Consider the following 18,026-nt stretch of genomic DNA (forward strand, 5'->3'; position numbering starts at 1 on the left):
TTCACTAGAATTTAATTTCATGTGTTTAAAACCAATAATTATTTCATATCTTCAAACAGTTTTGTTTTTAATATATTAAAGTTTGCTTTCAACTAAAAAAAAAAAAAGTATGACTAGTAATATTGGCTTTCTTTCTCTAAACCTCTTTCAATTTAAGGAAACAGGACCTCCAAATAAAGTAACACAAAATCAAATGAAAATGAGGCCTAAAATCAGTTTCTTTCAAAATGCAGCAATTATAGACATATCAAACACTCCAAAGCTATGTTATGGGTATGCTTTTCTTAGTGGCTAGGAATACACATGTAATTGTTATTTAGGTGATAAATACTTAGGTCTTGATATTAATTTGCAATTTTTAAGATCTTTGTATCCTCTCTCAAAAAGGCAAAAGTAAGATATTTGCCTTTGCAGTTCCTAGTACAGTATGAAGCAGCAACAGTTTAACTATAGTTCCAACACGGATTAACAGTTAGTATCCCATCAACATTTAACACTACCACAAAAGATACTATGATCTAGCACACTTCAGGCATTAAAGAGAGATTTCTAGTGCCTCAGTAAAAGACAGTGTAACTTCAGATATCTTTCTAAGGTTTTGTATAAAACTAGCACACTTGCATAAGACAGACACAATTGGGTTTTTCCCCTTCATAATAAATGAAAATTACCATAAACCACATTTTAGCATAATACTTACCAGCATGTGGGTAGTTTCAGAAGTTTACCATAAAGAGCAGTGCTGAAAGAGGGAATAATTGGTACAGGTAAGCAGTAGGATCCCCTACAATCCAAAGACGTCAGTCCTGCCTGGAAACCAAATATCTGAAACAAAAAGAAAAGATCCAAATGTTCACAGAGACAAAGTTTTAATAAGCACAGGATGAAATACGTCAGTTTCAATTTGCTCTACAACAGCTGCACACTAAATATGTTCCAATGTCTTTTTCCACTTCCCAAACATCAACATTTTCCTTTATTCAATTTAACATTGACTAAATCCGAATTAACAGATTTAAATATATAGTATTTCTTTCACATCCCTGAAAGATCACTACTTCTTACTAACTTAAAGTTTCACATTTTGTTTCTAAACATAATTCTCATTTAGTGTTTTACTGTCTGCTAAAATGCACATACTTGCTATTAACATAAACTGCCTGTATTGTGCACATTGTAAAAATTAATAAATTGCTGTTAATATCATTTAATGCCTAAAAGAACATTAATTACAACAAAACAGTCATAAAAATGTATTTGCCTTAAACTTACATTATGCACATTTAGGATATCCAAATATATCCTAAAATATTACATCTTTTCCCTTTCTTCTGTGAAAATTGTAGGGCTGAGGTTTTTCACCCCCAGAAATTTGGTACATGGCATAAATTACTCTTCATATGTTTATACTTAAAACGAGCAGATCACACTCAAAAACTTTATAAGCATTCCTTGAAATTCCTGAACAGTATACTTGCTTTAATAGGAAGAATCAATATAATATCACATTATATATGAAACACTACAGAGAACTTACTATATTTCTGCTCCAATTACTTCCAATAAGGTAAAAGATAAACATCTCAAACGGGAAACACTAACACACAGGGATACAAAACAGAGTTACTGTTTTCCAACAACATACAGAAGTAGCTTAAGCCTAACACTTAACTTTATTATTTTTTATTCCTTAGGTTCATAAAGCACCGATTTTCCTATCTCTTTTATATTAACTGATAAGTTCTACAGTGAAACATGTTTAAGATTTTCCAATCACTAATTTTCAAAACAAAATGCTTTCATTTAATGAACTTATAAACTAATGACTAATTTCTTAAAAAGTATTATTAAACTACTTCCAAATGGTTTCAAAATGCTATATGTCCCTATCATTCATCAAACTGACAATGTCAAATCATTTGCTCTACAGTCAGTTCTAAGTGAACAAAACAACTTTTTGGAAATGAGAATTACATATTTTTAGAGAAAACTGCATTTCAAAGGACCTACTTTACCTAATTACTATCAAGGAAAATGAAAGTGATACACCTACTATCCTATAAGTACTACTATCAACCAAGTGACAAGAAATACAGAACTGAGAAAGAAAAAAAAAATTATTCTAATACTTAAATGATCAACCTTAAAATTTAAGTTATTCACATACATTATCTTTGAAGACTTGTTCTGAACAACACTGTATACCAAGAATTTCCAGGCACTGTGCAATCTCAGAGTTTCTTATCCTCTAAAAGGACCACTTAAAGGATTCTAAAGTTTACAATTATTAACACCACTTGATATAAAACATTTTTAAAATAACACCCAACCTCCAAATATTCCTAGAGTATGAATAAGGGTAATATTTTATCATATTAGATTATCTATGTTCCACTAAGAACTTTCTCAAGCCACTTTCTAATATTCTATGAAATGCCCCAACAGTATAATCACAGACACTATCATTAAGTGTACTCTGATGGAAACTGGGTGTAGAGGAGATCCCTGCTGGATGTTTGCAGAACTGCAAAGGACTCTGGGGAAACTGTATCTTATTCTATAATGTTTTTTAAACTTTTACTAAATTTACATGCTATCCAGAGATGCTTCTAAGGGAACATTCAGGCAAATATAAATTAAAATGGAAGAGTGCCTATCTACCACATCAAAAATAATTACTTCAAAATAACCAACTTCTAACTCTCCTTTAAATTACAGTAAAGAGATACACAGATTTACAATACCTACATGACCTACTAACTTGTCAACAGCTCTTGACCAAGATTACAATACTTTATCTAGGCAAAGAAAAACCAACACAAGAGGAGTTGAGGTTGCTTTCACCAAAGATAGTTCATATATTCATAAACAGAATAAAAGCAATGAACATTGCAAACTAATAATCTTAACAGTAAGAATGTATAAAGCGATAACTGTAACACCAATCAAAATTTTAGCTGAAGGAAATATCAACTTGAATAAGATGACTTACACATCACACTAAATGAACAATTCAACATGCTGTGCCATCTTTTTAAAAAATCCAAACAGAAAATAAAAAACAATATCATCTACATTTTAACACTTTGCAATGTTCTTGAATTAACATAAATAGAAGAAACTGTAGATTTAGAAATATAAAAAACTCCTAGTAAATTTTTAATAAAAATTGGTATGCTAAATTAGGATTTGCAATGATAAAAGGCAAAAACTATAAAAATCACACACTAACTGTAAATGACAAGGAAAACATAGTTAATTGTGATGTAAAACAAATCATTTTTATGCTGTTCTCATCATAAGACACTCAGTGTAATAGTATAGCCAGCATCCTAATAGTATAGCCAGTTCCTTTCTTAAGGGGACCAACAAAAAAATAAAAATTAAGCATTACCTTCATGACAAAAATAATCCATAAATCTGTTGCACTTCTATCACCAATGATGAAGAAGCAGAAAGAGAAACTAAAGATCAATCCCATTTACAATTGCACCAAAAACCATAAGATGCCTAGGAATAAACCTAACCAAAGAAGTCAAAGACACATACTCTGAAAACTATAAAACACTAATGAAAGAAATTGAATAGGACATAAAGAAAAGGAAAAACATTCCATGTTCATGGACTGGAAGAACAAATATTGTTAAAATGTCTATACTACCCAAAGTAATCTACATGTTTAATGTAATCCCCATCAAAATAATTTTTCACAGATCTAGAATAAACAATACTAAAATTTGTATGGAACCACAGAAGACCCTGAATAGCCAAAGCAATCTTGAAAAGAAAAGCTGGAGGTATCACAATTCCAGACTTCAAGCTATATTACAAAGCTGTAGGGATCAAAACACTATGTTACCGGCACAAAAACAGACACATAGATCAATGGAACAGAACAGAAAACCCAGAAATGAACCCAAAACAATATGGTCAATTAGTATTTGACAAAGTAGGAAAGAATATCCAATGGAAAAAAAAGTCTATTCAACAAATGGTGTTGAAAAAACTGCACAGCAACATGCAAAAGAATGAAACTGGACCACTTTCTTATACCATACACAAAAGTAAGTTCAAAATGGATGCAAGACCTAAATGTGAGATCTGAAACCATAAAAATCCAAGAGAAGAGCACAGACAATACTTTCTCTGACACTGGCCATAGCAACTTCTTTCTAGATATGTCTCCTGAGGCAAGAGAAACAAAAGCAAAAGTAAACTTTTGGGACTCTATCAAAATAAAAAGCCTTTGCAGAGCAAAGGAAACAATCAACAAAGCTAAAAGGAAACCCACAGAATGGGAGAAGATATTTTCAAATGACATATCCAATTAAGGGTTAGTATCCAAAATATATACAAAGAACTTACACAACACAACACCCAAAAAATGAATAACCCAATTTAAAACTGGGCAGAAGACATGAATACACATTTTTCCAAAGGAGACATACAGATGGCCAACAGACATATGGAAAGATGCTCAAAATTGCTCATCATCAGGGAAATACAAATCAAAACTACAACGAGCTATCACCTCACACCTGTCAGAATGGCTAAAATCAGTAACACAAGAAACAACAGAGAAAGGGGAATGCTCTTGCCCTGTCGGTGGGAATGGAACCTGGTGCAGCCACTGTAGAAGACAATATGGAGGTTCCTCAAAAAGTTAAAAATAGAAGTACCCTACAATCCAGCAACTGCACTACTAGGTATTTACCCAAAGAATATAAAAAATACTAATTCGAAGGTATACATGCACCCTGATGCATTATCTGAAACAGCCAAATTATGGAAATAGCCCAAAGGTCCATCCACTGATGAATGGATAAAGGTGTCATGTACATACACATACATACACACACACACACACAATGGAATATTACTCAACCATTAAAAAATGAACTCTTGCCATCTGCAACAACATGGATGGACCTAGAGGGTATTATGCTAAACAAAGTAAGTCGGTCAGAGAAACACAAACACCCATGATTTCGTTCATATGTGGAATTTAAGAAACAAGACAAATGAGCAAAGGGGAAAAAAAAAGAGGCAAACCAAGAAACAGACTCTTAACTATAGAGAACAGACTGATGGTTATCAGAGGGGAGATGCATGAGGGAATGGGTGAAATAGAAAATAGGTAATGGGTATTAAAGAGTATACTTGCTGTGATGAGTACTGGGTGTTGTATGGAAGTGTTGAATCACTATATTGTACACCCGAAACTAATATTACACTGTATGTTAACTAACTGGAATTTAAATCAAAAGGTTTTTTTTAGTTTTAAAAATGAAAAAAAAGAAAATATATATAATATATATATAAAATAGTGTAGCTGCTGTGCATAATTCTATGCTGTGTTTTAAAAAATAAACATTAAATCACAGTATTATTCAGCATTCCATTTCAAGCTATATACAGAAAATAAATCCGTGAAGTTAACAGGTATTCACATACCACGTTTATACCACCATTATACATATTACCCAAAATGTGGGTACAACCCAAGTGTGCATCAATATGAATGGATTAACAAAATGTGGTATATACACAGGATGTAGTATTAATCAGACTCAAACTATAAGCAAGCTTTAAAGTATGCTATAACATGGATGAATCTTAGACACCGTATCCTAATGAAATACAACAGTTAAATGGACATACACTGTGTGATTCCACTAATCTGAGTCAAATTCATAGACACTGAGTGAAGAATGGTGGCTACCCAAGGACAGAGGAGAGAGAATTTGGAATTATTCTTTTTTTTTTTTTTAAAGATTTTATTTATTCATTCGACAGAGAGAGAGACAGCCAGTGAGAGAGGGAACACAAGCAGGGGGAGTGGGAGAGGAAGAAGCAGGCTCTCAGCAGAAGAGCCTGATGTGGGACTCGATCCCAGAACGCTGGGATCACGCCCTGAGCCGAAGGCAGACGCTTAACGACTGAGTCACCCAGGCGCCCCTGGAATTATTCTTTAATAGAGATTCAATTTGGGTTGATGAGAAGATTCTGGAGATGGAGAGTAATGACAGTTACACAATTATGAATGTAGTTACTCTTCCTGAACTGTACACTGAAAAATTGTTTCAATGGTAATTTTTACGTCAAATGTATTTTACAAAAATAAAAAAAGCAAAACAGTTTTTAAAAAGAGTAGTTAATCCACATACAGTAATACATCGGAACATGCAAAAACTAAAGAAAGAATGATTATAATGAGAATTCTGCATTCAGAATAATGAACATTTTAGGAAGAAAAAGCCTTCAAGAGAAAAAGGTGGAATCAGATCTAGCAGATTAAAAATTAGAACTTCAAAGCTAAAACTGCTTAGAGATTAAATAAATCACTTCATTTCACATATGGGGAAAATGAAGTCCAAAAAGGATAAAGGGATAAAGGACTTCTTCAAAATTCCATATTGCTGGAACAGCAATATGCTGCTTCATTTGATTTAGCTCATCTATTAGCTCATAATTTCACTCTGCCTTGCTTCCTCCCTCCATTTTCTCCTTCCCCTCGCCAGAAAAGTATGCTTGATTCTCCACTTACTCTTAAAGAAAAAAACAAATTTTCTCACCACCATCTCTCCTCCAACCACCAGCAAAATTCCATTTCTCACCTTTAATCAGTAAGTATATTGAAAGAAGCCTAGAGAACGCTACATTTTTTTTCGTTGCCTACTCATTCTTTAAATCCTCTAAATCTAGTTTCTGTTCATGTATCTACTAAAACAAAAAGAAACTCTAGAGTGAAACTGATAATTATGTACTTTTCTTATGAAGAGAAATTAAATATTTTCTCTTGACTTCTTCCACTAACAATTCAACTGAGGAAATAAATTATTTTTTTTTGTTGCCACTTTACAACCACTAAGATGACTAAAATAAAAAACACAGTAACAAACATTAGAGAAGTTGTGAAGAAATAAAAAATGCAATGGTAGTAGGACAGGAAAACAATTTAACAATCCCTTTGGGGGAAAATGTTTGGTAGTTCCTAAAAATGTTAAAAATAGAGTTACCATTTGACCACACAACTCCATCCCTAGGTATATACCCAAAAGAAATGAAAACCTGTTATCACACAAAAACCTATACATGGATGTTTGTAACTACGTTATTAATAATAGACAAAAATGCCCATTTTTTAAATTTACTTGAGAGAAAGCATGCACGAGCATGCGTGCCTGCTAGCAGGGGGAAGAAGAGGGAGAGAGAATCCCAAGCCGACTCCCCGCTGAGCAAGGAGCCCGAGGCGGGGCTTGATCCCATGACCCTGAGATCATTACCTGAGCCGAAATCAGCAGTCATACGCTCAACCAACTGAGCTGTCCAGGTGCCCCAAAAATGCCCATTTTGAAACACAAATGCCCATCAACAGATAAATGGATAAACAAAATACAGTATATCCATATAATGGAATATTATTCAGCCATAAAAAAGGAATAAAATCCTGATACATGCTATGATATGCATGAACCTTGAAAACATTATGCTAAGTGAAAGAAGTCACAAAAGATTATGTGTTGTATGATTTCATTTACATGAAATGTCCAGAATAGGCAAATACATAGAAACAGAAAGTACGTTGGTGGTTACAAGGGGTAGGAGGGGAGGAGTTAAATTGGGAGTGAATGCTAATAGGCAGAGGGTTTCTTTTTGGATTGATGAAAATGTTCTGAAATTAGATAGAGGTGACAGATGCATTAATTCTGAAAACACTAAAAATTACTAATTTCTGTTCTTTTAAAAAAGTGAATTTAGGTATTTGAATTGTATCAATAGTCATTATTAAAAAAATAAAAAACCTTAAAACATAGCTAAAGTCTACTCTAACCATGACACTCATACTAGTATCACTGGTCCCCACAATACCCCTAAACCACTTAAACCTACTTTCAAGAATTTGGGATGTACCTTGCCCATTGCTTTACCTTCATAGACCCTTTTATATCTGTAAGCAATCTTTAGCATTATTGTGTTTTCTTTATTTACATAAATAGCATCATACTTGTATATATACACCATTATGCTTCCTGGTATTCCCACAAAAAATTACATTGTAGAAAGTTATCCATGTCAGCATATATGGATCTCCAGTTGTATTTATCTCCATATGTAAAAGTTTCTCTGGGGCAGGGGTCAGCAAACCACAAGTCAAATTTCACCCAATGCCTGTTTTTGTATTGCCTACAAGCTAAGATTAATTTTTACATATGAACATTTATAATCCATTTGGTGATAGGGAACACTAAGCAGGAACCCCAAAGAGGTGAAATGTTATCCCAAGAAAAAGAATTCCATTCTTCTCAATATTAAAACTGTATTATGAAAAAAAAAAAAGAGTACTCTATTACATTTTTAATTTTATCAACTCAAAATTTGTGGAAATTTGTTCTCTTATATTTAAGTACCTATACGACATCCTAAATTTTGCCTCCTGGCCCACAAAGCCTAAAATATTTAAAGAAAAGTTTGTTGACCCCTGCTGTAGGATATACAGTGAACACTGGAATGGATGGGTATAAGGTAAATTTGCTTTCAAATTTGTTAGATCCTGCAAAAGCACTGTCCAAATGATACCAATTTATACACACACCGACCATGTATGAAAGCACCATTTCTCCAAATACCCAGAGAAAATTATTTTCTTGAGGTTGAAAAATACCAAATCTAAAAAATCCAAAGAATTTTGATTCTACTATAATCTTCTTGATCTCTCTGAAGCATCTGCCATAGCTGATTCTTATGAGTAAGAAGGCCTTAAATTTATATATTATTCTATAGTTTATAGGGTGCTTTCACGAACTTATTCATGTTTCAAACACCAGATGCTTTGCAATGACTTAGCTACTTGATGCCATATATATTCAAAGGATGGGTTTAGCAGTTAAATAAAGAGGACTTGGAAAGACATATGAAAGTTCCATCTGTGGGTTTTCTTCACACATCCATGCCAACTCTCCCAATTAATAAATTTCATTACATGAAATAGGTGCTACATACCATTTCATAATATAGTCAATACAGTCAAACTTAGGTATACAAAATTAAAACTTGAGCTTCTGTTTCAGTATTTAACTGAAAATTACTTAGGGTCTAAAATGCCACACACATGAAATAAACATTTAAATCCTCTATTGTAGTATTTTAACACAATAAGAAAATTAATCTTTGTAAACCTCCTCAAAAGTCAGAGTAATTATGCCAAGTAACATGAACTGCTATAAACTTTACGACAAATCAGTTCCAAGTAGTACAAATATAAACTAAAACTCTCTGCCAAATCCTGAACATTTAAAAATGTACCAGGCCAGGGACACCTGGGTGGCTCAGTCGGTTAAGCAACTGCCTTTGGCTCAGGTCATGATCCCATGGTCCTAGGATGGAGTCCTGCAATAGGCTCCTTGCTCAGCAGGGAGTCTGCTTCTCCCTCTGCCTGCTGCTCCCACTTGTGTGTGTGTGCGAGCTCTCTCTCTCTCTCGCTGAGACAAATAAATAAAATCTTAAAAAAAAAAAAAAAAAATGTACCAGGCTAGCAGTGCCTGGGTGGCTCAGTTGGTTAAGCATCTTTTTTTACCTTTTTTTTTTTTTAATGATATGTTAGTCACCATACAGTACATCATTAGCTTTGATGTAGTGTTCCATGATTCATTGTTTGCGTATAACACCCAATGCTTCGTGTAATACGTGCCCACCTTAATACCCTTCACTGGTCTAGCCCAACCCCCCACACCCCTCCCCTCTAAAATCCTAAATTTGTTTCTCGGAGTCCATAGTCTCTCATGGTTCATCTCCCCACCTGACTCTTGATTTCAGCTCAGGTCATTATCTCTCAGGTCTTGGGTTCAAGCTCCCCACTCCAGCCCCTTGCCCCCCTACTCCCTGAGGCAGGCTCCTAGCTCAGCAGCGAGTCTGTTTCTCTCCCTATTCTCCCCCTGACCCTCCCCCTGCCCACGTGCTCTCTAAAATAAAAATTCTTAAAAAAAAAAAAAGTACCAGGCCACTGAAAAAGCATCAAAAATACAATGATATATTCAAGACTCAAGATTTATTTTTTTTAAGATATTCAATATTCTTATTTTCAAGATTTTATTTATTTGAGAGAGAGTGAGCACAAGAGAGCATCAGAGGGGGCAGGGGGGCAGGGACAGGGAGAAGCAGGCTCCCCACTGAGTGGAGAGCCTGACTCAGGGCTCAATCCCAGGACCCAGGGCTCATAACCTGAGCCGAAGGCAGCCACTTAGCCAACTGAGCCACCCAAGGACCCCAAAACACTCAACATTCTTATTATCAATGACAAGTTTTTCTACATATAATATTCCTGCTCTGCCCAACACCAAACCTCCTAGAACATTTAGCTTATCCATTATACACAGCTCTAGTCAAAATAACCAAAATATAAAAGACAACTAAATGGTATGCATAAAAGCAAAAGACCTTTTCCCAAAGCATAACTTTATCTGGATTGCACTGTAACTAACTTTTACACTGCCCTGGAAATTTTTTTTTAAGATCTTATTTATTTATTATTTAAGAGACAGAAAGAGAGAGTGAGAGAGCATGAGCTGGGGGAGGGGCAGGGGTAAAGAGAGAGAGAATCCTAAGCAGACTCCAAGCTGAGCACAGAGACGGACACGAGATTCAATCTCACAACCCTGAGATCATGACCCGAGCCAAAATCAAGAGTCAGACACTCAACTGACTGAGTCACCTATATTACCCTGGAAATTTAAGTGAGCTTTTAACACAATAACAATAGTAGTAGTAAACAACTATCCCAGTAACTTTTATGTCAGTACGGAGGACAGCCACACTGGTAACCAACGGCTATGGTGACCATTCTCCTTAAGGACAGGGCATGCCTTATTCATCTTCAATGCTGAGTGTCTGCAGTATGTAAAGAACCTAATATTTTCCAAATTGATGAATTCTACCTAAGTAGAATATCTCAGAAAGATTAGTGAACTGCCTAAAATCAGTCTTTTTTCAATAAAACAAGGCAAATATTCTCAACACTGTAATCTGATATTAAAGTCATACCAATTTTTAAAAATACACCTCACTGTATTAATTATGAGAATAAAAAGGCACAAGTATAAAATATTACCTATATATCTAGCTTTCAAAATTACTTCTGCTACTCACCACATGACATAAAACACTGTGATAGATAATTTTAATAATGGCCCTAACAAATCATACTTTCCTGTGTCTACACCCCTTTGCCACATGACAGTGTCACTCTCTCATCAAGGGAGCAGAGTCTCCTCCATCCTCTTAAAAATGGGCTTTGCATGGACTTCTAGGAAAACATGTTCTTCTACTCTACATGGTTTGAAAATAAATTTCACCATCTTAAACTAGAGGTGATGTAAAACATATTTACATTGGTTTCTTTTTATTCTACAAATACGCAAGTATTTAAGAACTTTGAAACATGGAACAATGAAGCATGAACCAATAAAATCTACTTTTGGAGTCCTCTAATTTTCGAGTCCTTTACATGAAATTTAGTGCATTTTTAGTTCTTATTCTTGAATATAAGTTTGTAAAGTTTTCTTCAATCCATAAAAGAATTTGATTAGATAAATGCTATCTCTACTTAGACTATACATCTGTGTTTGCTTTGCAAAAACACTTATTACTCAACATCTGAGTTTATCTTTACGTACCTATAATGGGATGTTTTTGTTGTTTTTTAAGAGAGAGAACCTGTGCACGTGCAACGGGGCAGGGGGGGCACAGAGAGGGGCAGAGAGAGGAAGAAAGAATCTTAAGCAGGCTCCACGCTCAGCGCAGAGCCCAATGCAGAGCTGGATCTCACAATCCTGAGGTCATGATCTGAGCAGAAATTGAGAGTATGATGCCTAACCAACTGAGCCACCCAGGCACCCCTGGGATGTATTATTTACCAAGAAAATAGGGAAGGGCTGAGTAAAGCCTCCAATAATTAACATTATATAACTCAATTTAAACCATTAAGAGTTCTCCCTTTGTATCAAGAAATTAACATGAATTCAGTTAAGAGGAAAGTAACTTAAAAAAAAAGTGCTAAACTTTCTTTATAAAGCATTGTCTCACATAAATGTTCCCCTCAAAGAAATCAAGAGTCTTTAAAACACTCTTACAAAACTAAGTGTTACTTCACACTACTTATAATTATCATCAATGACATATAAAATCTCCAAAAACCGGGGCGCTTGGGTAGCTCAGTCCTCTGAGTGACCAGCTCTTGTTTTCAGCTCAAGTTATGATCTCATGGGTCATGAGACTGAGCCTACATTGGGCTCCATGCTCAGAGGAGTCAGTTTGAAGATTCCCTCCCTCTGCCCCCTCCCCTCACCTCTAAAATAAATATTTTTTAAAAAATCTTCAAAAACCATAATTAACATTATCTTATAAACATCAAGCTATCAATCCCAAAGAATTGAGTAACTTTAAAATAGGTACACTTTCATTTAATTATGTTGAATAATGAATATATCTGTTATGTATCATTTAAATCTCATCTTATGGGGGTACTAATTCTATGAAGTTACAACTCCAAGAAAACAGATATTTAATTCTCCCAAAGCCAAACAGATACTAATAAACAAGAATATTCACTTTTCCTACCTTAAGATAGCAGTGTGCATAACAATAATGAAGCAGATTATCAGAAGGCTGAGTAAGGCTGCTGACCACATGCACCAACTGTTCAGCATACATTGGCACAGAATGTTCCAGATTAATTTTATCCACCAATATCTGAATGGATGGCAAAGGCCGAAGAGACTGGAAGTTTATAGCATTCAGGAAGTTACTTGAGTTCTGGAAAATAACAGAGTTCACTTTATATTCAGGAAAACAGTGACTGACGTGCAATGCCCCCATGCTAGCCTCAGACCGGTACATTTTGCAATGGTATCAAATCAATCTAGAAATGGTGATTTTCTATGGGACTCTCTTACCATAACCAGATACAAATGCCTTCTATATATTTTTAAGTATGTCCTAGATTTCAAAAAATGCATATTTACTGTAAAATTATTACTGACCATTTAGCTAAACTGTTTATTTTTCAATCAACTAGAATAGTTCACTATGTGCTCCTCAGTACATTTAATGGTATTTTCTTAAGCTCAACCATTCCAAATACAGACCTAGATATCCCAGAGCCACTCACCATTTGTATTCTTGCCCTTTATTCACATTTAGATGATGAAGGGACTAAGAAGACTACTCCAGACAGTTTCAAAAGCACAAGAAGCAAAATTTGCAAGGAGGAATAACTTCTGACCCATATCATATCTACTAACAATACACATGTTAAAGGCTCATAAAATCCTAAGAATCTCAAGTTAGGCCTGCTACTTCCAGTGTTACAGAACCTTCCAAATAACTGCAAGTAGGTATCAAGATGTCCAGAGCATGAACCCTGATTAGCAAAGCAATCCCTTCTGGTTCTAAAACTAACTTACTCTCTTTAAAATGCCATACAGTCACTCTCAATGAGAAAGAGTATAACCTTAGACGTACGTGAAAATCCATGGAAGAGAGGTTTCACTGTTTTGTCGGTCTTTCATTGTCACAATAATTGAGGAGTAGTACTAGCATTTAGCAGGGATTGGCTAAAGACAGTAAATGCTACACAATACTTCCCTAGTACAAAAAGCCACCAGTGCATTTATTGCAAAACACTGTGCCTAAAATTGAATATATTTGCTTGAACATGCTTTTTAAATTTTTTATTAATAATTTTTAAACCACCACTTACTGAGCAATTACTCTTTTAAGCAACTTTATTTTGGATTATTAAGGTATAACATATGGTAAAGCACACAAATCTTAAGTGGAGAGCTCAATAAAATTTTAAATCCGTAACCACCACGCATTTCAAGCACTCTACAATATATTCCTTCTCAGGCAATAGATCAGATCGCCGCCAGAGGTAGCCATATTCTCACCGCATTCACCATAAACTAATCTCGCCTGTTCTTGAACTTTACAGAATCATACAGTACATGCTCATGACTGCCTGCTTTAATTCAACATGCCATCTGTAAGAATTATCTATGTTGTTCCATTCATGGAGTTAACACTTATTATTACAAAGCAGGTATTTCTAATAATATTTCTTGTCTTAAGCTCACATTTTCTGGTATTAAAACAGCCACACTGTATTTTCTGTGATTTGCATTTAAATCATTTTCCATTCTTTTATTTCTAATTTGTGTTACAGTTTTCAGTTCCAGAATGTGATTTGGTTCTTTTTTGTTTTGTTCTGTTTTTTATACTTTGAGGTCTCTTTCGAAACCTTCTACATTTTTGTCTCTTTCTTAAACTCATTACTCATAACTGCTTTGAAGTTAATATCTAATACTTTTTCTCCGATGAAGTTTTCCCCAGATGATCTCTTTACCCAGCAACACAACAATTTTAAGTGGATAATACGGAGCAAAAACACAAAATGAAACTATCGTATCATAGTCAATTCCCTGACATACTTCCACAAGTTCTTAAAGTTAGGACAGTTTTTACTTCTATAATCATCATTATGTAGATATCAAAAGAAATATAACCCAAAAAACCTAAAGATAACAAATAACACCTTATTATGTACATGGCAAACTCAGAAAACAATATATTACATATGGCCTAAATCAAGTGAAGCATCTAATAAGTCCTCATTAACAATAAAGTAGTAATTACTGTGTTCCTAATATGTACAAAATGGTTTATGTGTGTTATCTCATCTAATATTAAAAACAATTCTAAGATGTAGATACTGTAAGGGAACAGCTCTGTGCCAGCACCCTGACAAATCTTACACAAATCCATGTAGACCATAGGGGCAAGATGCAACCATAGCAGACCTAAGCCTTGGGAGAACATCCCATGACTCTCACAACATGAGAAAATAGGGGTCTTGCAAAGAGCTTCTAAAAGGCTGCTTCTCACCTTCTTCTCTTACGGGAGACTGCTATGAAACATTTTCTCATCAGCATCCTACATTCAGGTGAGATATGGGGTTTCCACTTACTATTCTCAATGTATAGCTGTAATCTATGTATGCTTAGATGAAATGTGGAATTGAATCTTTGACAAAAGGGTACCCTACTTAACAGTGTGCTGCATGTGTGTGTTGCCAGTCATTGTGGCCCTCTGGTTTCAAGGTTGTCCTGAAAGGAACACGGCAAGCCGACATCACTGATTTGCTTTTACTGTTTATATGAAGTAATGAACTATCTGAATCCATCTAGGCTTACTGCTTCTTTACCAGCTGAATCTGTCAGTTCACTGGAAGAATATTTTTTTTGTTGTTTTTCAGGAACAGGTTTAGAGATACAAGCAAGGTGTCATAGTCCGTATATGGACTGACTTCTAGGCCCACGCTCCCATCAACATTTCTTGGTACAGCCTTAGCTTGAGGTTATTTACATATATTATATATGTGTACACACATACACACACATCTAAGAATTAACAATCATAGTTACATTGCTTTAACATCACCATGGATAACTATATAAGCATATATTCTTTTACTCTATCACCTTCCTCTTACAATATCATAGGATTTGCAAATATGCATGCAGGAGAAAAAAAAGTAGTGAACTGAAAATACACCTTTTCTCCCATAATGACAGGCAGCAAATGATCCAACAAGTTGAATTCAGCCATGAAAATAGTGCAGGTACATTTGAGCAGAGTAACACTAGTATGTCGAGTAGGAATATATTCCTCCAAAGATGCCACTTCTTCAGGATTCAGTATTATTTCATTTTCATCCTTAATATCTAAAATGAAATAATGAAAATTTAATTAAAAATTATTTTTGAATAACTGAATTAATTGGTTCCCAATTTTTAAGGTCAAATTGTATTTTTCTTCAACAATGAAGCAATTGCAAAATAACGTGTTACCTTTAACAAACAGAAGTTATACTATTGTAGAACATAAATGTATGTCTTTGCTATATAAAAATTTACATATTTGATTTTAAATTATTTTTTAAATATTTTTTTAAAATTCTTAACCTCTTTTGTTAAAAGAATAACAGCTTCTATTCATAAAAATACCATTAAGATGATGCAAAAGCAAGCCACAAACTGGCAGAAGATATTTGCCATAGAGAGACAGATGGATTTATATATCTGTACAAAGGACCCACAGCATACTAAAAATTTTTAAATGTAAAACCTTTTAAAAACCAATAAACAACTGAACAGAAAAACGGCAACAAAGCCTTGAACAAGCAAAGGATAGTATTTCTAAATGGCCAAAAATTCTATGGAAAGCTAGATAACATCATTAGGCAACAGATATATGCAAATAAAGTCACGTGACAGCATTACAAACCCACTCAAATGGTTAAAAAGAAAAAGACTAATACTAAGCATTGGCAAGCATGCAAATCAAACATCAGCAAACCTTTTACATAAAGAGCCATTCAGAAACTATTTTAGTGGGTCATACAGTCTGTCACAACTACTCAACTCTGCCACTATAACACAAAAGCAGACACAGACAATACCGAACTGTACGAGCATGATTATGTCCCAATAAAACAACCTGTGGAAACTGAAAATTAAATTTCATATCGTTTTCATGGGTCATAATATATGATTCTTTTATTTTTTTTCTAACTATTTAAAACACAAAACCCATTATCAGCTCATGTGCTGCACAAAAAGAGGCAGTAAGTCATAGCTTGCCAGTGCTGGCAATTAAAACTCTCCAAACCAGTGATAAGAATGTAAAGTGGTTCAACCACTTGGGAAAACAGTTTGGAAATATCTACTACAAGTGAACATATGCAATCCTTTTACCTGAGTGATTCCACTCATACATGCCCAATAGAAAGGAAACGTTTACCAAAAGGCATGTATTAGAATGTTGGTGGCATCACTACCACAATTAACCAAAAACTAGAACATACTCATCAACAGTAAAATGGATAAGTGATGGTATATTCAAAAATAATTTTACAGTAAATATGCATTTTTTGAAATCTAGGACATACTTAAAAATATAGAGAAGGCATTTGTATCTGGTTATGGTAAGAGAGTCCCATAGAAAATCATCAATATTTCATTTCATTCATATATGATGGTATATGGATATATAATATCCATATATTCAGAGGTATATATGACATACCATATAAAAATGAAATGAATCTCATAAACAAGCTAAAGCCAGAGACAAGAGATTCATACTGTGTGATTCCATTCACATGAATTATAAGCTAAGCAAAAACTAAATCCATGATATTAGAAGTAGGGAGAGCAGTTCCCCTTGGGGTCAGAGAAGTAAAGAGAGGAGAGCACAAAGGGGACTTCTGGAATTGCTGCCAAGGTTTCATTTCTTGAACAGTTACATAGATGTGGTTAAGTTTGCAAAATTCACAGAATTATGCCCTTAGGTTTTGTTCTTCCCAATATGTATATTACACCTCAATAAATAGCTTTTAAAAAGTGGAGAACTAAGTACTGAAGATGTAATACATATGTACTCATTTACATACACATATGTATGTAGAAGCAGCTCTCACTTTGCACAGTTCTGGTATGCAATCTTATTTTAGATTAAAAACGCCAGCTCCCAAAAAACCGTTCAAATATCAGTTACCACAATACAATAAGTGCATAAAGTACAAACCTTACTGCAAGTTCTTGAATCCACAAATCATAACATAGACAAAAGATGTGCATAATGATCGGTGTGACCAATCATGTCACTTCTTTCAAAGGCAGTCAGGTTTGGTTACTGGTATCTCATATCTATTATTTAACTCATACAAAGATAGCAAAGCATGTAGTTGTACTGCCCCCTTGTTTACCAGTGATAAACCCATATGACACTTTACAAAAATGGATAATTAAAACAGAACTGGCAATCAAAGATGAAAGAGCAGCAAAGAAACAAAGACTGATAACATACAAGGAGTTACAGAAGACAGCTGACTGTGGGAATATCAACACTGTAGCCTTGGAGAGACTCTTGATATGCAGCTAGGGGAATTAGTGAAGACAGACTTATCA

General features: G+C 34.5%; 1 protein-coding gene across 7 annotated transcripts in view; it reads right to left on the reverse strand.

Annotated features, from left to right (window-relative positions):
- Nucleotides 1–18,026, reverse strand: part of VPS13B (vacuolar protein sorting 13 homolog B) — a 760,370-nt gene that overhangs the window by 623,975 nt on the left and 118,369 nt on the right. For all 7 annotated transcript variants that reach the window (XM_087864704.1, XM_087864702.1, XM_087864703.1 and 4 more), the window contains 3 exons: nucleotides 15,610–15,779; nucleotides 12,616–12,810; nucleotides 701–825 (listed from right to left, as the gene is read on the reverse strand). In XM_087864704.1, the coding sequence (XP_087720830.1) occupies nucleotides 701–825; nucleotides 12,616–12,810; nucleotides 15,610–15,779 (490 nt within the window). The remainder of the gene's footprint in view (nucleotides 1–700; nucleotides 826–12,615; nucleotides 12,811–15,609; nucleotides 15,780–18,026) is intronic.

This window comes from Ursus americanus, chromosome 9, assembly GCF_024610735.1.
Source record: "Ursus americanus isolate L20-20 chromosome 9, mUrsAme1.1.p, whole genome shotgun sequence".
In the NCBI taxonomy this organism is placed as follows: Eukaryota; Metazoa; Chordata; class Mammalia; order Carnivora; family Ursidae; genus Ursus; species Ursus americanus.